Source organism: Pituophis catenifer, unplaced genomic scaffold (assembly GCF_029215685.1).
Source record: "Pituophis catenifer annectens isolate HBS135680 unplaced genomic scaffold, rPitCat1.0.hap2 SCAF_2, whole genome shotgun sequence".
Classification (NCBI taxonomy): Eukaryota; Metazoa; Chordata; class Lepidosauria; order Squamata; family Colubridae; genus Pituophis; species Pituophis catenifer.
Window position 1 is genome coordinate 56,046,641 of NW_027256882.1, and position 24,666 is coordinate 56,071,306.

At 44.3% G+C, this 24,666-nt stretch overlaps 1 protein-coding gene across 1 annotated transcript in view; it reads right to left on the reverse strand.

Annotated features, from left to right (window-relative positions):
• FOXP1 (forkhead box P1) overlaps nt 1–24,666 on the reverse strand; it is a 270,324-nt gene that overhangs the window by 77,504 nt on the left and 168,154 nt on the right. The window contains exon 7 of the mRNA XM_070936858.1: nt 9,687–9,891. Within this exon, the coding sequence (XP_070792959.1) occupies nt 9,687–9,891 (205 nt within the window). The remainder of the gene's footprint in view (nt 1–9,686; nt 9,892–24,666) is intronic.

Below are 24,666 nucleotides of genomic sequence, written 5' to 3' on the forward strand. Positions count from 1 at the left end.
TGTGTTGTCTTCATGTTTTTTGCATTGTTGTCTCTCCCTCTTTTTGACGTTTTAACAATTATAAACTGGCCAGAGTCGCTGGGAGTCAGGTGACATATAAATGTAATCAGAGATTGGTGTCATATACTGTAACAACCGGTTCACCCAGAATTGAAAATATGACCGCATCCGGCATCGAAAAACTGGCAATTATAGAGGACGTGATAACGCCAGGGCGGATGGGCAGGCCCAGCCGCTGGTTGGAACTACTGGTTTGCCCGAACCAATCCGAACCGGTAGCAGCCCACCACTGAATGGATGGTTGCAGAGTTAGCAAAGTGTTTAGACTGGATTTGGCATTCTGTCTGCTTATTATTAATCTCCCAGCCAATTTCTCTTTAAATCATAATATTACTGAAGACTTTAAAATGTTTTTCTCCATCCCGAAATTGACCTAGTTGACTTGGGATTTTAGGAAGATACGAAGGAAGTACTTGATTTCTAAGAACCTCTAGGAGTTATAATCAGATTTTAGTAGATTTAAATTTATTGATTTAAGATTCAAGGAAACAAAGGAGACTTAGAAACAAATGCACCCTGACTTCCCGTTCAAAGTATCCGCTCTTAGACAATCCAGATAGACAACAGTACAAAAATGTGCTTCTGACATTTAGAAAACAGAAATGTTTCTTGGCTCTTTTCAGGAGTAACTCATCCATTCTCTTAAAACTATCTAAATATTAGTTTGTTCCATCCTGCATTTCAAACCAGCCAATATAACTTATAATAGTGAGCCAACCTGCTGATCTAGGGAATTATTCCACTACTCATTTCAAACGCAAAGGCACTTGATACTCTACCGTTTATTCTTTTTACAATTCTTATTCTGCCCTGAATATTAGGAAAAAGAAAAGTATTCTTCCAGACTCCCCAAACAATCTAAACAGAGGCTTATATGTCATACAGCATGTAGGCAGGCACCATATTGCCTGATGAGATAGCAACAGAAACCTTAAGTGCCTTCATCGGCATTCTCTGTGTATTCTTGCCTGCTCATCTTATGGACAAAGAGGTAATTCAATCATGCTGCTGTAAACGGATGATGCCAACCTCAAACACACCAAAGAAAAAAAGGAAATAATCCACCTACTTTAAATCTGAGGTACTTGCATTCTTGTTACATTACGCATTTGAAAAAGATTTTAAAGAATCGTTCTACTAAATAGTACCATCAATGATAAAGTGCACATTTATGAATGTCATTTTAAATGAAGGTTCCTCTTTTAAAGAACCTTAACTGAATAGTGAATTTTACCACAGCTTGTCTTCCAGCTTTCTTGTTAAGCAAATTTAAAACATTATATTTTAATGTATTATATAACCTGCAACTGAAGGTTGGTTTATAGATCCCTTTTGAAAGAAATCAGAAGTTTGGAAGACAAAATGTAAGCAACATTTTTTTCCCAGTGTCAAACTTTAAAATGGCTGGATTCTAAACAGAATGCATAATGGGTTTCTTAAACTCAGTAAACTAGAGCAGTAAAGTTAGGATCAGGCTATATGAAGAACCCACTAGAAGTAAATCAAAGCAGTTCTAGTGAAAGTCACACATCGTACTAATTTGTTTATCAGTCATATCTTCAGGCCTCAAAGCATGCCACTATCATCATTATAAAACAAAATTTGTACAGAAATACTGTTTGACATATATGTGTGGGCGCACACTCTTACAGTCAAGAAGCTATGCATATGTATTCCATATGTGCGTGCATGCATGTATCATGCATGTATTTATATGGATTATGAAAACAATAGGGGATAGATAGAGAAATGTACATAAATAAAACAATGGAGCCCAATGTTATCCAAAAAAAGTTGTGGTAGTAAAGTGGTTAGAATGCAGTATTGAAGGCTAATTCTGTGGACTGTTGACTGCCAGCAATTTGATCCTGACCAGCTCAAGGTTGACTCAACCTTCCATCCTTCCAAGGTCAATAAAATGAGGACCCAGATTGTTGGGGACAATATGCTGGAAACCGCTTAGAGAGGGCTGAAAAGCATTATGCAGTGGTATATATGTCTAAGTCTATTGCTAGTGCTATTACTATTTATGAAATAACCTGCCCATCATTAAGAATTTAAACAGAAGAATCAACTCCAGTATGAGATTTTTACTCTTAAGATTCAACATACAAAACAGATGCAAAGGAACTAAATGATTTTTCCTCCCATTTTGCTCTAGGCCGGAAGACGTCAAACTAAAAAATCTCAACTTCCACAAAAAAAGTACTTTCTGGAGGTATAGAAAATATATTTCCTTTATCAAACCAATATAAAATACCAATACAAATCCACATCCCTAGAACTGATATACTGTATACTCCTCCTGTTAATATCCCAATTTCAAAATAGTATTACTATATAGTACTATAGAGTAGAGTAGAGTAGAGTAGAGTAGAGTAGAGTAGAATAGCTATTGACCAAGTGTGATTGGTAACACAAGGAATTTGTCTCCAGTGCATAAGCTCTCAATGTACATACCACCAATAAGTGATCATGATCATAATCATAAAATACAATCATCACAAAGATCATAAGATACAAACTCAGTGATAGGATGCTAAATAAGCAAACAACATCAATCAAAATAGAATACTAAGTAAGGCAATCAACATAATTCATGAGATACAAACAACAAAAATACTCATAAGAAGCTAATAGAAAAGATGAAAAGATGAGAAGGATAATAGCTATGAAAAGTTTGGTGGAAAAAAGGTTTTAAAAAAACTAATAATCAAAACCTCAGTAAAAACCTACCAATTAGCAAGGAAAGGCAGATCCAGTTAATTTGCTTTCAAAGATTATTCCATATGGTTTCATAAAAAACAGCATCCTTATCATTATTGACTTATTCTTTAGCAAACTGTAAGAACTAATACTAACAAGTTCCAAGCCATTTTCACTCATTTGTCCCTTCGTTTGCCTCCTTTCTCTATCCCCACATTCAATCCAAATGCATTTCAGGAGGCACCTTTACAGCAGAGTTCGGGGGTGGCGCAAATAAATAGAGAAAACAGAATTCATGGCCAGGGCAGAACAGAATCCAGCAGTTATGTTATGCTCTAAGACGCAGATCTAAAAAATAAAGCCCTTGCTTCCTTCCAAAGGCTCAAAAATGAAACTTGAATAGAGGATTTTTTTTTTTTTTTAATTTGATTTATATGCCGCCCTTCTCCGGAGACTCAGGGCGGCTTACAATGCGTTAAGCAATAGCCTTCATACTTTTGTATATTTATACAAAGTCAGCTTATTGCCCCCACAAACTGGGTCCTCATTTAACCTACCTTAGAAAGGATGGAAGGCTGAGTCAACCTTGAGCCTGGGAAGATTCGAACCTGCAGAAATTGCAGGCAGCTGTGTTAATAACAGGGTGCATTAAACCACTGTACTACCAAGGCTCTTATTTGAGGAAGCTCTGAAAAAATCACCCTTTTTAAAGTCTGCTTTGCTCCTCTCTTTCAACTATTTTCATGATATCCATGGTAACAGTCCTAAAATACTATTGCAGTCTAATAGGTTTGATACTATACTACAGGATACAATACTAGAATCCACTTAGAATACTAGAATAGCACTTAGATTTATATACTGCCTCATAGTGCTTTACAGCCCTCTCTAAGTGGTTTACAGAGTCAGCATATTGCCCCCAACAATTTGGGTCCTCATTTTACTGACCTCAGAAGGATGGAAGGCTGAGTCAACCGTGAGTCTGGTGAGATTCGAACTGCTGAACTGCTGGCAGCCGGCAGTCAGCAGAAGTAACCTGCAGAACTGCATTCTAACCACTGCACCACCACAGCTCAATGATAGAAAAATTAGAAGGTAAGTTCACATAAGAGATTCCCAAAATAAACAACTCTATTAATGGCTTACATTCCATATTGCTCTACTGTTGGATGGAAGTTCCTATTTAATTTTTATGAAATATTGAAAAAGGGCTCAATACCTTTTTTGAAAACATATAGTATTTTATATCTGAAAATTCAGATACATACTTTAAGTGCCTAAACTGTTCAAATCAGTTTGTGACAGTAGCTCATAAACTGACAAACATGGATGAAAATACAATTATTACAGCCAAATTATAGGAAGCCAGATACAGTTTCAAATTATTCCTTTTCCCTGAGGAAGCAGAAAGTTCAGTAAAATAGTTCAACCGCATTATCGAAAGTCTGGTATATTTAATTATCTTTCACTTAAACAGCCTGTTGCAAAACTAATTGGATGATCATGTTTGCAGTAAACTAGAATTTTGGTTGTTCCTATCCTACCGTATTTTCCGGCGTATAAGACGACTTTTTAACCCAGGAAAATCATCTCAAAAGTCGGGGGTCGTCTTATACGCCGGTTACCCGAATCTGAGTTGCTGGCGCTGACCGATGACACTTTGGGAGCGCCGGCAACATTGAGGGGAAGCTGTACTCCGAATTAGTTCCAACCTACAAGAGGTGCCAGGCAGTGCGGGGCCCACGAGAAAGGAACGCGTCCCCACTCTACCCCGGAATTCGGATCACCTTCCTTCCTTTCCCAGCAGTCCACGGTGAAAGCGGCGCCGCGGTCGACCTGGGCCAGCGCCTTGCACACCTGGCTCTGCGTCTCCATTATGAGAAGCCCCATGCGACTTCGCATGTCTCCGCCCCAGTCGCGCAGCTCTCGCAATCCGCTCACCGGAGGAGCCATGAAGTGCTCGCACCACCTTGCCAGATCTTCCTCGTCCTCCTTTCCCCACAGCTTTTCCCGTTGTAATTGCTGCTGCTGCTACCGCCGAGGCTGCTCCTTCATCTCCGCCCACCGCACCAGACCCAGCCCGGCCAGCACCGCCGTGGCTCCCGCAGTCCAAGCGGATCGGCGCCCGGGCTCGCAGGCGAAGGGTGGGAGTGCGCAGCGCACTTTCCTGGCTTGGCGCCGATCCGGACGGCTGCAGAAAGAACTGGGCACCGGCTGTCATGTCTTTTCTGCTGTGCCGGGTTCGGCACCTGGGCTCCCGGGGTTTAAGCCTTTGGGCCGGCCCGTGCTGCTCCAGGATGTTCGCTTCGGGCTCCTTGGAATTGCTGCTGGGCGCTTCTTCCCGTTGGGGCGATGGTGAGTGGACTGCGGGAGCCACGGCGGACTCCTTCCCCACGAGGTATTGCTCTGCATTTCACCACCTCTTCCAGGCTCGCAGCCACCCACCATCGCCCCAACGGGAAGAAGCGCCCAGCAGCAATTCCAAGGAGCCCGAAGCGAACATCCTGGAGCAGCACGGGCCGGCCCAAAGGCTTAAACCCCGGGAGCCCAGGTGCCGAACCCGGCACAGCAGAAAAGACATGACAGCCGGTGCCCAGTTCCTTCTGCAGCCATCCGGATCAGCGCCCGGGCTCGCAGGCGAAGGGTGGGAGTGCGCAGCGCACTTTCCTGGCTTGGCGCCGATCCGGACGGCTGCAGAAAGAACTGGGCACCGGCTGTCATGTCTTTTCTGCTGTGCAGGGTTCGGCACCTGGGCTCCTGGGATTTAAGCCTTTGGGCCGGCCCGTGCTGCTCCAGGATGTTCGCTTCGGGCTCCTTGGAATTGCTGCTGGGCGCTTCTTCCCGTTGGGGCGATGGTGAGTGGACTGCGGGAGCCACGGCGGACTCCTTCCCCACGAGGTATTGCTCTGCATTTCACCACCTCTTCCAGGCTCGCAGCCACCCACCATCGCCCCAACGGGAAGAAGCGCCCAGCAGCAATTCCAAGGAGCCCGGAGCGAACATCCTGGAGCAGCACGGGCTGGCCCAGAGGCTTAAACCCCGGGAGCCCAGGTGCCGAACCCCGCACAGCAGAAAAGACATGACAGCCAGTGCCCAGTTCGTTCTGCAGCCGTCCGGATCAGCGTCCGGGCTCGCAGGCAAAGGGTGGGAGTGCGCAGCGCATTTTCCTGGCTTGCTTACCTTAGCTCAGTGGTTGGGGGGTCAAACAACCCTTTCACAGGGGTTTTGATGGTGGTGCAATACAGAAAAACGAGCGCAGCCCTCGCCATCCGGAATGAATGGTGCTGTTGTGGCGGTGGGGGAGGGGGCGGCAGAAGCGGGAAGAAGTGGTGTTTGCGATGGCTGGAAGCTGTGGGAGTGAAGCACTACTTTCATTTGTACGGCAGCAGCATTCCGCCTTGGTATATTTGTGTCAGGAGTGGCGCAAGGCAGCCTTTGTTTCCTGCTGCCTGGGACTCAGAGTGGTAAATGGCGTCTGATCCGGAGAGCTGCTGGATTTTGCTCTCTAATCCGGCTGCCAAATCGGCCCCCTGCAAACTCTCGTCTCTCAAGGAGCGCTCCCTGAAGCGGGGCTGGAAACTTTGGTTGGACTGCTTGAGAGAGGAGAGCTTGCAGGGGGGCGATCTGGTGTCTGCAATGGAGAGCGGCATCCAGCTTTTTCTCTCCGCTATAAGAGCGCTGTAAGAGCGGCAGCCCTCATCTCCTAATGTTTGGGACTCGGAGCGGTAAATGGTGACTGGTCCGGGGAGCAGCTGGATTTTGCAGTCCCAAGCATTAGGAGATGAGGGCTGCCGCTCTTACAGCGCTCTTACAGCGGAGAGAAAAAGCCGGATGCCGCTCTCCGTTGCAGACACCAGATCGCCCCCCTGCAAGCTCTCCTCTCTCAAGCAGTCCAACCAAAGTTTCCAGCCCCGCTTCAGGGAGCGCTCCTCGAGAGACGAGAGTTTGCAGGGGGCCGATCTGGCATCCAGATTAGAGAGCAAAATCCAGCTGCTCTCCGGATCAGACGCTATTTACCGCTCTGAGTCCCAAGCAGCAGGAAACAAAGGCTGCCTTGCGCCGCAAATATAGCAAGGCAGAATCCTGATGCTGCACTTTCAGCAGACAGATGAGGGCTGCCTTGGCCATCAGCTGGCGCAAATATACCAAGGCGAATGCTCATGCTGCACAAGTTCAAGTAGTGCTTTGCTCCCACACTTCTTCCGGCCCTCAGTCTCTCAGGGAGATGCTTGACTTCCTCTCAGCCCCAAGACACTGGCTGGCCCATGAGATGAGAGAGAGAGAGAATGAGAGAGAAAGAGAGAATCAGAATGAGACAGAGAGAGAAAGAGACAAAGAATGAAAGAGAGAGAAAGACAGAATGAAAGAGAATGAGAGAAAGAGACAGAGAGAATCAGAGAGAGAGAGTGAGAGAGAGAGAATGAGAGATAGAGAAAGAGACAGAATCAAAGAGAACCAAAGAATCAGAGAGAGAATGAGAGAGAGGGAGAGAAAATGAAAGAGAATCAGAATGAGAGAATCAGAATGAGAGGGAGAGAGTGGGGAGAGAGAGAAAGAGGGGGAGAGAGAGAAAGAGAAAGAGCGGGAGGGAGAAAGAAAGTGGGGGGAGAGAAAGGGGGACAGAGAGAAAGAGAGAATGAGAGAGAGTGGGGGGAGAGAAAGAGAGTGGGAGAAAGAGAGAGAAAGGGGGGAGAAAGAGAATGAGAGAGAAAGAGTGGGAGAGAGAGAAAGAATGAGAAAGAGGGGAGAGAAAGGGAAAGAGTGGGGGAAAGAAAGAATGAGAAAGAGAAGGGGAGAGAGAAAGAGAATGAGAGAGGGGGGAGAGAGAAAGAGAGAATGAGAAAGAGTGGGAGAGAAAGAAAGAGAGGGAGAGAGAGAGAAAGCGAAAATGAGAGAGAGAGAAAGAGAGAATGAGAGAGAAAGAGTGGGAGACAGAGAGAGAGACAGAGAGGATGGAGAGTGCCTGAAGGACCCCATCCCGTACTGGGAGTCCAGGTGCTTCAGCAAGCGGGGCACTGGATTCGTATTAGTGGTCTGCGAAATTTAAAATTATGAAGTTGGTGGTCCCTGAGGTCCAAAAGGTTGGGGACCCCTGGCCTAAGACCATCGGAAAACACATATTTTTGATGGTTTTAGGAATAACTTTATCGTTGGGGGTCACCACAACATGAGGAACTGTATTAAAGGGTCGCGGCATTAGGAAGGTTGAGAACCACTGCCTTAGCTGCTTGCCTTGCTTCGCTTGCCTGAATCCATTCCATCAGCAAGCAACTCCCTGCCTGCAACCAAGCAGGCAGGGAATTGTGGACTTCAACTCCCAGAATTCCTCAGCCAGCAAAACAAAGCTGGCTGAGGAATTGTGGGAGTTGAAGTCTACAAGTCTTAAAGTTGCCAAGGTTGGAGACCCCTGTTCTATTGGGTACGTAAGTTTTTTTCCCCTTTGGGATCTTTAAAAAAAAATAGTTAATTGGGTTTTTTTTTAGTTCTTTTTTAGACCTAGCCATTTAAAGTTTAGGAAGTTTTAAATTTAGCTTTCATATAAAAATAAAAATAAAATAAAATAAAATAATATTTGTGTAGCTTTCTGAGATTTAGTGTGTTTCTGTAGTGTTTCACTCTAACTACACAAACACACAAAATCTCACAAAGCTGTATGTGGAATTTTGTGTGTGTGAAGTGTGAAAGTTGGGTTTTTGGGCTTTTTGTGGCTGTGTGAAGTTCCTGCTTGTTGCAGGGGCCATTTTGGGTCTAGCACAGCTGCTTTTACATTGTGGATGAGCCAGTTGTGTTGTGTTGTGTTGTGTTGTGTGTGTGTAAAGCGTGAAAGTTGTTTTTTGGGGCTTTGTGAGGTTCCTGCTTGTTTCAGGGGCCATTTTGGGTCTAGCACAGCTGCTTTTACATTGTGGGTGAGCCAGTTGATGTTTTTTTAATTTTTATTTGGTGTGCGTTGGAAGAGGGGTAGTCTTATACGGCGAGTATAGCCCAAACCCTATATTTTAACAGGAAAAGTAGGGGGTCGTCTTATACGCCCAGTCGTCTTATACGCCGGAAAATACGGTACTTTTTAATATGCATGAACTGCTTGACTGTTCCTACTTGTTCTTTCCGAGTAGGAGTGGCTTAATAAACTCATAATTGAAAATCAGGTGATATACTGGTAGCCTTTTATTCCCATATAAGCTAGAATTTGTAAACCAGATTTTTGGAGCTCTGACCTATTGGATAATCAGTATTTTGATTGACTTGAGGGTTTCATTTCAAATTCTGCTTCCCCTGATAAAAAGGTCAACCAAAAGCCATTGATATACCTAGCAGACAGATGGAGACAATTGCCCAAAATGATCTAGGATTCTGGATGATCACTATTTGCAGCGATTGTATTTGCAGTTTATATGCACGTATTTATCATCATCTCACACTGTCCATCAAGCTACTGATAAATGTGCCGACATGTTCATATACCATAGCAGCTTGTGTGGATGAAGATAAACAAGCATTATGTGAACCAAACCTCACCCACACAAGAGGTAAATGACTGCTTACAAAAAACTGTTGGTAATTGGCCATTATTCCCATGAGTTTCAGAATGTCAAGAGTTACCTTAATGTCATACTAGAAACATTAACCCTTAGCATCCTGGGATTATGCAGCTGCCCTCCATGAGAATGTAAAAAAAGATACAATTACTTTGGAGTTGCAGATGAGTGCGATGAGCACATAATTGTGTGCTCCAAAGCACATTCAAACCTGAAGTGCATGTCAGCCCTAATGGAGTGTATGTATGTGTATTATGTATTTGTGTGCATAAAATTAGAATGACCGTAAAATAAAAATAATGCATTTATGCAAATAGGTACTTTCTACCTACAAACAGAAGTGTGTTTTAGGCCCTGATAAGGAGAAACTCCATTCATGCTTACCTCTCCCTTTTAGGAGTGTGGACTGACAACTGTCCATTGGTTGAGGCATGTGGGTTTATTATTAAGGAGGGCTTTGAAGAGGCTGAAGAGGAGATACATGTGGTTGACAGATCCAGACTGCTATGGTTGTTGCTGGCTGCTTCCTCTGCTGTGTGAGATCCTGTCACTTCTTTCCAGAGTTGTTGGAGTTCGGTTGGAATCATGCCTAAAACAAAATTCACCGGTTAATGTTTACTAATCACTACTAAATTTAATCACTAGTTAATACAACTCCAAATGTAATTGACAGTGCTCGACATGGGGATGCCCTTGAAAAGTATCCAGAAATTTCAGTTGGTTCTAAATGTAATGGCCCATATAGTTTTGTGCAAATCTAGATTCACACATATGAACTGCATTAGTTGTCAATTTGCTTCTGGATCCAATTCAAGGTGCTGGTTATCACCTTTAAAGCCCTATATGGCTTGGGTGATTTGAAGGACCATCTCTTTCCAATTACATCTACCCAATCCACTATATTGGGGAGGCAGGCTATGTTATGATTTCCCATCATTAAAGAGATCCATCTAGTGCAGGGGTGTCAAACTGGCAGCCCATGGGCCACATGCTTCAGGAGCAGGCCACGCCCATCCCAAAATCTAGCTAACAGAGTTATGCAAGAACACCGTGGAAACCACCAACAAAAAGCATTTTCAACATGCATTCCTGCTAGTGAGCCATGAAACCCAAAGCTACCCTAGGATGGCTGATGCCAGTGTCAGGAACACTATTTTTATATTTACATTCATGAACACCTGTGTTGAGCCTGAGCTGAACCTTGTAGCATAAAGACACACAGTTCAATCTTTTGACAAGTTGTCGCATCAGAACAGTAAAATGCTAGGCTTTTCTATTTGTGACCACAACAGACATAAGGAGAATAATTACATAGGTTCTTTAGTTGTACAATAGCATTTTGCATGTTAATGGCTTGCCAAGAATTATCCTGTGGTAAGATGGGCAGCCAATACATTTTATAAATAAAAAATAATAAAATTAAAATTTGCTCGTTGGAAAACATGAATGCCTAAGGGTGGCAAATGATGACATATGCACATGATATTGTCATGCAAATAAGGTGGCTGCTGTACTTGTGTTAGTGGTCATGGTATGAATGACACACAAATTATAGAAGCATGTCATTTGCTCAATGATATTATGACATGTATGTCATTTTGACATTGTGGCATGAAACTAACACCTATTTTGAAAATAAATCAAGATGGGGTAGAATTCCAATAATAGTTGAAGAGAATTATGATATACATTCCGAACATAAATGGGATTCCGAAAATCTAATGTAAGAGAAAAGTATTATTGGAATAGATGGATCATTGGTCAGCTCTAGCATGACACATGTCAATGTATAGGCTCATAAGCTCCATTATTTATCATCAGTGCTATTTGGATTGTAATTCAGTAATATGATTTCACAATTTTAATGTTAAGCATTTCAGTATTAAAGATAAGCATTTGAACTTGAAGTTAATTCCTAAACAACAGCATGCTGAAAAAATGGGGATGAAATACAAGTTTTTTCAGAATGATAGAGATGTCTTCTTGGTCACCATAGAAAATAGAGACCGTACTGAGGTATTTATTTCATAATTTTTATCATTTTTAGTTGGATGATGATGAAAAAGAGACTGAATAAATGGGGTTTCATTTGCTGAAAGGTGACAGAAAATGGTAACTTCTGTTTTGAAGCAAGGAAAGTCTTCAAAGAAAAAGTATCTCTGTTTTTATGATATCAGCACAAATGTAATTTTGTGCATGAATTGTAAATGATGACAAATAGCTTTGCTATTAAATATAGTTTTATTAATTACTTTTAGACATAAATTATGAATTCATATTGTCTCCATGAAATGCTTTTTAAAATTTTAACAGTAAAATTGATTATAATGTGATTATGTCATTAACACACCTATCTTTCTCATTAATTTTGGTTTTTAGCACTGCTCACTTGATAGATGTGCCTTATGTAAAAAACCTTGCAAATTCCTATACAACTAGCACTATTGTTATTATTAGTTTCTTGATCAGTAATAATAAGCCGCTAAAGTAAAATAAAACACAAAATACATTTTCATGAGAAATATATTCCTTAAGTAAAGGTAGCTAGCGAAATTCAGGAGATATTAAGATTCTTAACTAAACTTAGAATTTTAAAATACCTTTGTAAGATCAAATTTAGTTATGCAAAACCTGGAGTGACACATATTAATCCCATTCTTATGAGATTCTAAGTTAACAGCACATAAATGTTTGCAAACAACATTTGAAGGTATCTTGTCATATTGCTGTAGGCTGGCATGAAAAAGTAGTATAAGAAATTTGTATTAAAGTCATGAAGAATCTATGTTTTCTTCAAAGTAATTCTCTTTCTTTTGAAGACTAAAGACTAGGGCCAAGAAATCCAGCTTCTTTGTTTCAAGGGACTGTATTTTTAAAAAAATCAGTGTGAGGGTGTGTGTGTATGGGGGGTGGGGGAGACTGCCATTTTCAAAATATACATCTGTATCTGAAACACAGCCATGTCTCTTACCAGACCTAAGGCATTAAATAAAGGCAGTGTGCATTAGATTCATTTGAAACACATAATAAAAAATGCCAAGGTCTAAATTTAATTTATTTTTGTCATTTAGAATACAATGGCTAGATAATCATCTTAACGTGATCAGCCAAACATCTTTACTTTGCTAAACTGTTAAAGATTTTAATTATGCTAGCTTTGGAGAGCAGTGGTCTAATGAGGCGATAGACTCCAGAGAATCTGAGTGGTTAAGAACTGTGAAATGAGTCTGATAGGATTTTTTTTTATATTCACCGTGGATCGTTTGCATATCAAAGAGGAGTAAATTATTGCACGGCAGACCAATAATCTTCCCCGCCTTACTCAGAATGCCATTAACAAAAACATTTGGTCTTTGCTATGGGGCTGACTAAAAAAAAAAAAAATGCAAAAATGTTCCCAATTAGTATATATTCTAAAAGATACTTCAATATTCAGTCGTCTGAGTCTTGTGATATATTTACTGTTATAAAGCGGTTTATTTCTTCTTTTATAAAAATAAATAAATGCCAAATATTCTATGAAGAAATTGGCCTCATGTGAGCGATTCACTATTATTCACTTATAACCTGTCCCCCCAAATTAAAGGTCTGAAGAAATTTGAACAAAGAAAAAGGTCACCGTGTAATCTTACGTCCTGTTTAATAGCAATGGAGCTATTATTTTCAAACCCCTTGCAAAGTGACAGAGTAGAGTATATTTTTAGCTTGACAGGACTGTCTCCACACTAACAATTACTGTGAATATGACCGACCCTTTCACCACTGTTTACTCAGTTGAAACAATAGTGAATGGACCTGTCTGTTGATGGGATAGTAGATACTAGATTGTGTGAGTCAATCTTACATGTTGAGATTCTACCAATATGACAAAATTATATTTACCATTATTATTCATCACTGTGAAATCTTCATGTGCATAGATTTTTTTTAAAAAAAGATGGATAATACTATAACTGCTTGATTTTTGTTCATTTAGAAAATGCCATAAAGTATCTCAGTATATCAAGGGCAAAAGAGGAGAAATAACGCATTACAATCTCTACAACAAACTTTCCATAGAAGAGCAATTGACTGACATTTATGAGGGCATCTGTGCACACAACACAAGTAAAACCCAGATTTGTGTATAAACTTATATAGCAACATCTGGAACAATTCACCGGCAGAAGATTATAGATTAGATGGCTTTAGGCAAAAGAATCCAATTATGATGTCATAGAGTAAAATTAAATATCTCAATAATTATATGCACTTTTACAAGCACTTGTGGCTTCTTATCAGTTTTGTTATCCATAATTTTGTGTACCCTAAACAGAATCAATATACATGTAAAGGTGTTCATTTATATGGTTTGTTATTGCTATTTTGTATATTCACAGAATAGTAGAGGGGCTTTTGTGCATGCAAAAGGTTTTTTTTTTTAAAGTGTTGTATTCTTTGCAAAACATGTTTGCCCTCCTTCTTACCAAAGGAGAGTAGATCTGACTGAATTAATCCAGCTGCAAAGCTCCATATGGCTTCCTGGAAGCAGTTGAATGCCTTTTTCTTTGGAGCAATTCAGTGGTGGTGGAAGGAGTTGCTTACACAGACCACATGGTTCATGCTGGCTTTTCTCTTCCACACAGTTCTTCTCAATCTCAATAGAAGAGCTGCTTTGTCACATTGCTGGATTTTAGTGTTGCCACTACTTGCATTTTGCTCTAGTGACCAAAAGGCTTTCTCTGAAGCCTTTGACCAGAACACTGGCAATCACGGCTGGAAGTGTTCCTTTGAGCAGGAAAATTATAAAAATCTGCTCATTCTTGGAGGCTACAGAAGGAGAACTATCCTAACTTGTCCAGAACTATCCACAAGAACTAGCTACAAGTGGTCTTCAGGAGGCAAGCACCAGTGATGCTATTAAGAGACCTCTCCAGCAAGGTCATGAAAGAGACACTGAGAACAAAAAAGCCAGCACAGATTGCTTCCTTCCAATACCAATTAAGTCTGTCACTTTGAAGGCTAAAAAGCCACTGGAGTTCTATGATTGTGCTAATGCTCCATGCATGTATTTATATGAATTATGAAAAAAAATAGGGGATAGATAGAGAAATGTACATAAATAAAACAATGGAACCCAATGTTATCCAAGAAAAGTTGTGGTGGTACAGTGGTTAGAATGCAGTATTACAGGCTACTGCTGCTGACTGCAGACTGCCAGCAATTCGATCCTGGAGTCAAAATTAGTGCAGAGAAGGATGGCCCAATACTGTACAGACAATCTGTATGTTATTCTGGAACTCAACCTTCCCAATTTCCATAAACTCAAGATCTCATTATTTACAGCTTCATCATGTTAGGGAAAAAAACCCTCAAAAATAAAAAAGGATCATCTGTAATCATGTACTTTCTTTTAGCATAGACAAATAAGTGCACAAATAGAACATCTGTTTTGTTCCATGCACAAAACAAACTCATTATGATTCAGTCCAGTTGAACCAGTTCAGGGTAAGTTGTGGTCTGGCTAAACCAAAAGCTAACAAGTGTTTTGACCGAGACAAATTTCAGGTCCTATAGGACAAGGCTGATATCCCTCTTTCCCTACTTGTCATGGCCTATGACCAGCCTTTTCAGCAGTCATCCTAATACTTTTCTTTCTTTTTATTTGCTTTTACTGCAGCTGCTGTGCTTGAATTCATGTCTGGCATAATCCAAGCTACTCTGTTAATCAAACCATTCCCAAATTGTCCCAGCACCATTCTTCTTCTTCCCCGCTGCACAATTCCACCATTTGTTTTGCCTTTTCCTTGTGGCCTCCCACCTCAGAACTCCTGTACTATCCATGACCAGGCCAACATCCATAATTCAGTTTTGGATGCACCTACAACACACATGTTTCAATCTAAGCACAGACTGCTTGCATGGAAGAATCCATCCATAGTATGTCTTGCACATCGTAGGCTATTTAGTAAATTTAAAGATGTGTTTGAACAAAAATTAGATTAAAAAAATCTGTTAATGACAGGTTTTAAACTAAGAATGGTAAAATTAATTCTTCCCAGATGTTGCTGTTCAAATCCCAGAAGGCTCATGAACATGCCCAATAATGAATTACTGAGATAGAACCGAACAACATGAGAGCCACAGATTCCCTAACTAAGACTAATCTGTGATAACAAATAAAAATATTTGAACTGCCCAGCACAGAATAGCCAGACAGAATCTTAAGTCCATTCCACTTTCTAAATTATATTCATAATGATCAACCTAATGATTTCTTTGGGCCATCTATCTGATAAGTATTTCTGAACCAAAGCTGTAATTTTCTGTAATTCAATTGTGAAAGAAAAAAAAAATCCAAAACAAAACAGAATCCTAAAAATCAAAAACATAACTTTTCACTTATGCCCATTAGGAATACAAAACTTTCACACATTTGATTTTTTTTTTATTATTATTCTTCTGGAGATGAAATCTAGTTGTCTGGAATGCTTTTGAAATTAAGTTTGCTTTATTGTGGCTTCCGGTTACAGAGCTAATGTTTAGGCTTTAGTAGAAAAGCAAGAAAATTATAATGAGGCATATGCTATTTTATACCAGAGAAATGACAAGCTTTTTTTAAAAAAATTGTTACAGTGAGTAATTTTAAAACTATAGTCCAATATAGTAATGTTTTTAATAATTATCACTATTATTTGTCCTAATAGTAGGGCAAATTATGTTCACAGAATGCATATAAGCTATGTTTATTTCCAAAAAGTGTGTGTGTGTGAACTTTATGTACTTTTGTTGTCAGTAATAAAAAGGGTATTTATAATGTGAGCATTCATTGCCAATTATTCCAGACTGGAGCTTTCACATTTTTCTTTGCTGTGTCCCTTTTTCCTAGGAGAAGTATTTTCTTCATTATAAAAGAAAAAGTAGGTGCAGCCTTAAAAAATGCATGTTGTGGGGACAGTTGACAGATGACCCTCTGTGGAACTTGATTTCGCAAACCTAGGTATTTGCCAGCTCTTAAGACAACTAAAGTTGCTCAACCTTTTTGTGTCCTTGTACATCCATACCCAGGTGACCATGTTCAAGCAAGCAGAAAGTTGATTTAAACCTCATAATGACATCAGTTTAGAGCCATCAGATTTCTCCGATAAAGAAATTGTGTTGTATTCTGTCATGTCTAAATTCTCAAATTAGCTTTCCTCTCTTCTCCCCAAACCCAATAAAGCTGTAGGATTCATAAGAGAAGACGAAAGGGGGAAAAAAAACCCTAATACCAGACACTGAACAATTAAAATTCTTTTTGTTAATGTTTGCCTTATCAGTTGTAAATCCCTTTTTAAATATCTCCCCCCTCCTAAGTTGCAAGAACTAATAGTTACACTAGACAGTGAAGCCTATTCATCAATCAATGCCACAACTGCTGAATTACCTACTAGTGTCTCCGATGTGTTGCTGCACAAATTACACTTCATGCATCACCACATTCATTTCTTTCACATTACATGTTAGTGTATCTTGTCACTGCCCAATTGCCCTCTTTTGGACAGCTTAAGTGATATATTATGCTATGAAGCTTGCCAAGGAAACTTAATAATAGAGGGACTGTTTGTAAAAAAAAAAAAAGAATTAGAAAGATATGAGTCCAGAGTCCAGTAAGTGAATATGTAAAATTAGCTTGTGAGATTTCTCAATTACATCTGAAGGTGTAATTAGCTTATGCTACAATGTTTTACATGACCAAATCAACCTTTATAGTATTTCCTTTAATTTTCCTTTCTTTCTTTCTTTTTAAGCCTCTACAATGGCAATATTATACTTGATATGGGGCGTTGGTCCTACCTGAGACGCACCTTCTCGTTGGGTGGAGACAGCAGCCAGGATGGGGGGTGTGCTCATCTGCTATGCTGATAGACTGAGCCAGTCAAAGTTGCCAAGTCCCGCCCTTGTTGCTGGGCAAACCCAGCTTTTGGCGAAGGCAAGAAGAGAGGCTCGGCGTGTGGGACACTAAATAAAGGAGAGAGGAAGTACACAAGAGATAGAGGCCAGACTGGAGAAGGGAGGGTCTGGCTGCTGTCTCCACCCAACGAGAAGGTGCGTCTCAGGTAGGACCAACGCCCCTTCTCCATTGTGGGTGGAGACAGCAGCCAGGATGGGACATACCAAAGATTCACGTCCCTAAGAGAGGGTGGGGCCAGGCTGGTCCGAAACAACCCCCCCTTCAACCACCCGCTGCAACACTCTACGCCCAAAAGCGGCGTCCGCCGAGGCGAATTTGTCCAATTTATAATGTAGAATAAATGGGGAAGGCGAAGTCCACGTAGCCGCCCTGCAGATTTCCAGCAAGGATGCCTGGGCCGCCCAGGCCGCTGATGTCGCCGCGCTACGGGTAGAATGCGCCGTCAGACGAGGCGGCCTCGGAAGCGAGCGTAGTTCATAGGCCTTGGCTATCGTTTGGCGAATCCAACGACCGATGGTAGAGGCCGATACCTTATTGCCCAAGGAACATGGCAAGAAAGATACAAAGAGTGATTCTGTTTTGCGAATAGTCGCAGTTCGCTTAATGTAAATCCGCAGAGCTCGACGGACATCCAGCGAATGCCACCGTCGTTCGAGTCGGTGAGACGGTCGAGGGCAAAAATTAGGCAAGATCAGTTCCTGCATGCGGTGGAAGGTGGTATTAACCTTTGGCACAAAGGTGGGGTCTAGACGAAGCACCACATGGTCCGCATGGAAAACGCAGAGATCTTCCCGTATGGAGAGTGCAGCTACCTCCGAGATGCGGCGAGCTGAGGTGATCGCTACCAGGAATGCAACTTTGCACGTTAGAAGTCGAAGGCTCACTGTCCGTAAAGGTTCAAAAGGAGCCGCCGTGAGTGAATTAAGGACGAGCGAGAGATCCCAAGTCGGGTATCTATGTAGGACTGGAAGGCAGAGGTTCGTGGCACCTCGTAGAAAACGGCGAATTAGCGGATGCTGAGCAAGAGAGGACAACGAGCCGAGGGTAAGTATTGAGGAAATCGCTGCCACCTGCCGCCGCAGAGTGTTGGGCGCAAGGCCACTAGCCAGACCCTCCTGTAGGAAAACCAGAATGTTGAGGATCGATGCTCGAAGAGGCTGAACCCCAGTACGATCACACCAGGCACAGAAGGCTCGCCAGGTGGCCGAGTAAATCCTATTAGTCGAGGGCCTCCGCGACGCTTGAATGATGTCGATTACGTCTGCGGGTACATTGGCGTCTGAGAACGACTGCCACTCAACCGCCAAGCGGTCAGACGGAGCCACTGCAAGTCCGGATGCCTCACGGCCCCTTGTGTCAATGCGTCCTCCGGCTGGGGCAACTGCCACGGTTGGCATGTCGAGAGAGACACAAGGTCGGCAAACCAAGGTCTGCGAGGCCAATAGGGGGCCACAAGGATGATCTCCGCCTGCTCCATCAATAGTTTGCGAACCACCCGGGAGATCAGAGCGACCGGAGGAAAGGCATAAAGGAGCCCCGGAGGCCACGGAGAGCGGATAGCGTCCACAGCCTCCGCAAGAGGAGATGGGTACCGTGAGAGGAAGCGTGGCAGTTGAGAATTGTCCGCAGTGGCAAAAAGGTCTATCGCTGGAGTCCCGAATCGTGCCACAATCAGTTGGAAGATGCACGGGTGAAGATGCCATTCCGCATGGTCCAATCGCTGACGGCTTAGCCAGTCCGCCTGTAGATTGGTGGCACCGGAAATGTGTTCCGCTCGCAAAGAGGCAAGATGGATCTCCGACCAGACTCCCAGACGCAATGCTTCTGCCATCAGGGACAGAGATCGAGTGCCCCCTTGGCGATTGACGTGGGCCTTTGCTGTGATATTGTCCGTGAGGACCAGGACATGCGAATTGGCTACAATGTGACGGAAGGCTCGGAGGGCCAGGAAGATAGCCCGTAGCTCTAGCCAGTTGATTGGACGACGGGATTCGGCGTTGCTCCATGCGCCCTGTGCGATCTGACTCAGACAATGGGCCCCCCAGCCGTGGAGACTGGCGTCTGTCGTCACCACAACTCTCTGCGGGTCAAAGAAAAAACAACCCCGGGATAAAGCCTGAGACCGCCACCATGTTAAGGACCTGAGAACCTTTCTAGGGATAGGAATGGAAGAATGGGAGGTGCACCTGCCTGCCTTCTGCCAGGGTAAAAGGAACCACTGGAGTTCCCTCGAGTGGAGCTGGGCCCATGGGACGATAGAGATGGCAGATATCATCTTCCCTAGGAGTTGGGACAGAACGAGGGGAGAGACAGACCTGGTCTGCTGTACTTTAGCCACTAGCGATCGTAAACTAACCTGTCGCTCACGCGATAAGTAGACCCTCCCCGCCACCGAATCTATCAGGGTCCCTAGATGGACCAAGCGAGTTGAGGGAGTCAAATGGCTCTTTTCTACATTAATGGAAAAGCCATGGGCCGCCAGAGTACGGATGGTAAGTTGCAGGTCGGAGAAAGCTTGCTGACGGTCAGATGACAAAATCAGAATATCGTCCAAATAGCATTGGAGACGAACCGATTTAGCCCTAAGGGAAGCTGCTAAAGCAGCCAGGACCTTGGTAAAGGTACGAGGGGCCGATGAAAGGCCAAAGGGCAGGGCCCGATATTGGTAATGGTGTCCCCCGTAACAGAATCTAAGGAACCTTCTATGGGAAGGGAGAATGGGGATATGGAGATAGGCCTCGGTGAGGTCTATAGAAGAGAGGAGATCGCCCCTCCTAACGCCATCGAGAATAGATTTTAGGGACTGCATTTTAAATTTACGGTATGCGACATACCGATTAAGACGTTTGAGGTCCAGAATGGGTCTCCACCCCCCCGAAGACTTTGGTACAAGAAAAACACGGGAGTAGAATCCCGTGCCCTGATCTATCTCGGGCACGGGTTCGATCGCCCTGATTGAAAGGAGATGCTGAACCGCTGAATCCATAAGAGATCTCTTCCCGATGTCATGGGAAAGCGGACAGCGTACAAAGAAACTCGGAGGAGGGGAGAGGAATTCAATGGCCAACCCAGATCTCAGGGTGGCCAGGACCCATTTATCGGAAGTGGAACCCTCCCAAACAGGGGCGAAAAGGGCCAATCTGCCCCCTATTGGAGGATCCGGAATGCAGTTACCGACGGCGTCTGGAGAAACGACCTCCTCCCCCTCGAAAGGGCCGTTTGGAGGCAAACGTCCTACCTCTGGGCGCTCTGTCCTGAGCCCCCCGCTGTCTGGGTTGAAAATTCCCATGAGGTCTGGAAGATGAAGACGGAAAACTAGCACCCTCATATGCCCGAGGCTGGGACCGGGACTGGTAAGGTTGGAACCTAGGCTCCCCCCTGCGGAAAACAACCGGGAGAACCTTTCTCTTATCCTTCGTTTCAACGAGGAAGGAATCCAGAGAGTCCCCAAACAATTTAGAGCCGCCAAAGGGGACTGAAGCCAGTCGCCACTTGTGTCTGGCATCGGCCTGCCAATGGCGGAGCCAGACTAACCGACGGGCAGAAACGGAAGATGCTAGGGATTTAGCCGCAAAGCGGGCGGCATTGAGGGTGGCATCCGCTGAGAACTGAGTGGCCGCTATGATCTTGTTTATTTCCTGCCGTATGTGGACATCTTCCGTAGCCAAGGATTCCTGGAGATGGCGAAGCCAGAGGAGGGTAGTGCGGTTAAAAAAGGAGGCAGTTGACGCCGACCGAATAGCCCACGCGGCTCCCTGGTGTGCCCGTTGTAAAACCTGGTCTGCCCGGCGTTCTTCCGGACGGAGGCCTTCATCTGGAACTCCCGGAACCGCAGCTTGGGGCAAGAGAGCAGTTACAGGCGCGTCGACAGATGGAACCTGAAGAAGGGAGTCCAGATCAGACGCCACAGTGAAGTTCTGGCGGTCCGTTGAAGTAGGAGCCGGAGCCGATCCAGGTGAAGACCACTGCTTCCGGATCACATCGAGGAACAGAGGTGGAGTAGGAATGGTGTCCACCGGACGGGATGGTTCAGCAAACAGAGGATTTAAAGCCCCTTTGGCTATGGATGAAGTAGCCGGTGATGGCTTCGGCGTGTCCAACTGAGCTGTAGCAATTGCCTTGTGCAGAAGGGATTTGAACAGGGCCTGAGGAAATAAACCCGTGAAGGCGGGTTGATCCGGGGGAAGATCCTCATCCTCTGACAAATCCATGTCCGGACACACCTCGGCGACCACGGAAGAGGAACGGCTCGCAATAGAGGAGACAGGAGAGTCCGGAGCCTCGATCGAGAGGACATCATCCGGATGAACATCCATCTTAGAAAGCGTCACCGCCGACCGAATGGAATCCGCCTTATCAGTGGAAAGGAAGTGGGAAGCCAACGACTGCTGCACCGCTGTCGTAATCATTTGTTGAATCTGGTCCGGAGATGGAAATTCGCGTTGTTGAGCCCCGTCAGATCTCTGGTCAGGTGGTTGAGCCACTGGTTCAGGGGCGGCCCGCTCTGAAAGGGGCGCAGATGATGGTAGCGGTGCAGGAATAGTCTCCGAACCCCACAGATTTTCCGATTGAATGACCACCGGGCAATCTTGCAGAGAGACTTGGTCAGACTGCGCACCCGTGCCCGATGTGCTAGCCCCCCGGGGGGAAACCGCGGCTACCTCCCTGGAGGAAGCCTGGTGAGTGCTTGCTTTAGCACAGATTTTCTTGAGGACCTTGTCCCGGCGAGCTTCGGCACGGGAGGTCGTAAGGTGGGAGGAGGATTTATGATGCGGGCGAGGCGCCTCAGAATTGATGGATCGGGAAGGGAGGACCGCAGGTTGGTCCTTTCTGGGTTGCGGGTCCCCTTCAGCATGAGGGCTCTCTGAGCGACCCGCCTTCCGGCCATGTCTTGATTTATGCAAGGCCTTGGGCATCTCAACACAATTAATATGTCAGGCCAAGCAATGAAGCCAAACTCAGGAGATATGGCCAAAGATGCCAAACAAAAAAACCGGAAGGGTCAGGCAGAAATATGTCAGAAAGCACAGACCGAGACCTGGAGGCCCGACAACTGAATTTAATAACCTGAGGCAGAGGGCACAGACAAGGGGCCCCAATTAATGGGAGCGTAAAAAAACTCCACTAATTTTTAACGCCCGGGCCTTCACCAAGGGAAAGAGAGACCACCCGGGCCTTTGGGGGTTGCGTGGGGGGTGGGGGGAGTGCAAAGCTCCACTAAGAAATCTAACCCCGCTGGAGATCGTGCTAGCTGTTAATGGGGGCGCGAGACCCCTCCGAAGCGTTCCCAACGCAGCGATCAGGCAATCCCACCGACTTGAAGGAGCGGCAGAGAGAGGGCGCGCAACGCAGCCACGGCAAGCCAAAAGTCTCTGCAGTTGAAATTGGCGCCAAAACTGACAGCGGGCTGCGTAATCCACCTCCCCCAAGCGCCGATCGAATAGAGGCTCAGGGGTTCAAGTCGGCCCTGTCGGGGGCGCGAAGCTCTACTCGTAAGCCCCGATCCGCCGAAGACCTTTCAAACGTAAAAAGAAACGGCGCGAAGTAATTAAGCAAGGGGAGACGGCCGTTAGAAAAAAGGTCTCTCAAAATGGCCACCGGAGGCAAATGCAGGGGGGCGCGAAGCTCCGCAAATGGTAAATCGGCTAAAAAAGCCGAGATAGGGCTCAAGCCTCTCCCACGGGGGCGCGAAGCTCCACAAACCGCAAAAAATTCCCAGTGCTTTACTCGGAGCGAAATAAAGTGGAAGTAAAAGAAACGAAAAGAAAAAAGGTTCCCCAGATAACCAGGCAAGCCAGTTACTGGGGCTTCAAGGCTTACAGTTTAAATCGAAATCCAAAGCAGTCCAGAGAAATGTCCGAGGTCAAACCAGTGATATCAATCAGAAAGAGATCCAAATATAGGAAAGGTAAGTATAGATAGAAATTGCTAGAGGAACAGTCCCACACGCCTGTCTATGCTGACAGACTGAGCCAAAAGCTGGGTTTGCCCAGCAACAAGGGCGGGACTTGGCAACTTTGACTGGCTCAGTCTATCAGCATAGCAGATGAGCACACCCCCCATCCTGGCTGCTGTCTCCACCCACAATGGAGAACACATAGTTTCCACTTGACCATCTTCTACCATTAATAAGAAGCGTTTGACTCCATTCAACTTTGACTCCCTGGATGTTTGGTTACCACTAAACGGAACAAAAAACAATTCTTCAGCTTCCTTCTTTGCTTTGGGGGTAGGAAGAATGCAATAAATGTAATGGATGCATACCCATGATTAGCAATGAAATATTTTTGGGGAAAAAAAAACCCTGATACATGAAACAGTTGAGCATTAGGATTGCTCACAAATTCATTTTGTTTCAGATTACAATCCTAATGGTTAAATCTATAATGGATTAATCACTTTGGAATGTGTGAATTTTAATGGGTAAATTCAAGCTTAGATTGAAATAAGAAATGCCATCCTTATAATTTAAACCAGGGGTATCAAAATCAAGGCCTGCGGGCCTGATCCGTCTTGTGAGGTGCTTAGATCTGGCCTGTGGGGCTGCCCTGGAAACAGCGAAGGACGGGCCCGGGGTGCCCCTGCCAGAGAAAATGGAGCTTGGGTGGGCTGCGCGCAGCCCTCCCAGGCTCCCTTTTTGGCTGTGACGGCCTCCTGCAGCCCTCTGCCTGCGAAAACGGAGTTTGGGATGGTTGCAGGAGGCTGGCAGAGGGCTCAGGATGTCAAGATGGCCACACCCACTCTGGCCACGCCTACTCGGCCTCTGAGGTCAAATCCTGATGCAGCCCTCAATGAAATCCAGTTTGACACCCCTGATTTAAACTATTGGGGAGGACGGAAAAGGACTTACTTACACACACAGACACACACACAGACACACACACAGACACACACACACACACACACACACACACACACACGGAGATGGAATTTATTAAGCAACTCCTAGGTGGTTCACCATAAACTGAGGACTGGGTTTGATACAACTAACTGCAGGAAACTGAAGTAAGTCAAGAGAATATATTTGCTATGAAGTAGTCAACCAGTTGGTAAAATTAATCAATAGAGTTATCTAGAAATGCTGAGAGGACTATTCAAATTTCCTAGGCATTTGGGGATGTGGGGGGAAAGATAAGGTAGCTTTAGAGCAAAGACACAGCATTAAAATGAATCCCTTTGTTTAACTCATGCAATATCATGTTAAGTCTCAACGATGGTAAATATAGATACGACTATTTTAAGACGTAGAAAGAAAATGTGAAACTTCTTATCCCTTGTCAAACACAGGATTAAGGCAACGGGGATCTATTGTTCAAACTTTGTAAGGTAAAGAGGACTCAGATGGTGGGGGCATTGCATGTTTTCAAAATGTGACTACCACAATACGTTCAGTTCATGACTCTCATCTCTCTATAGCATTGTCAACTTTTG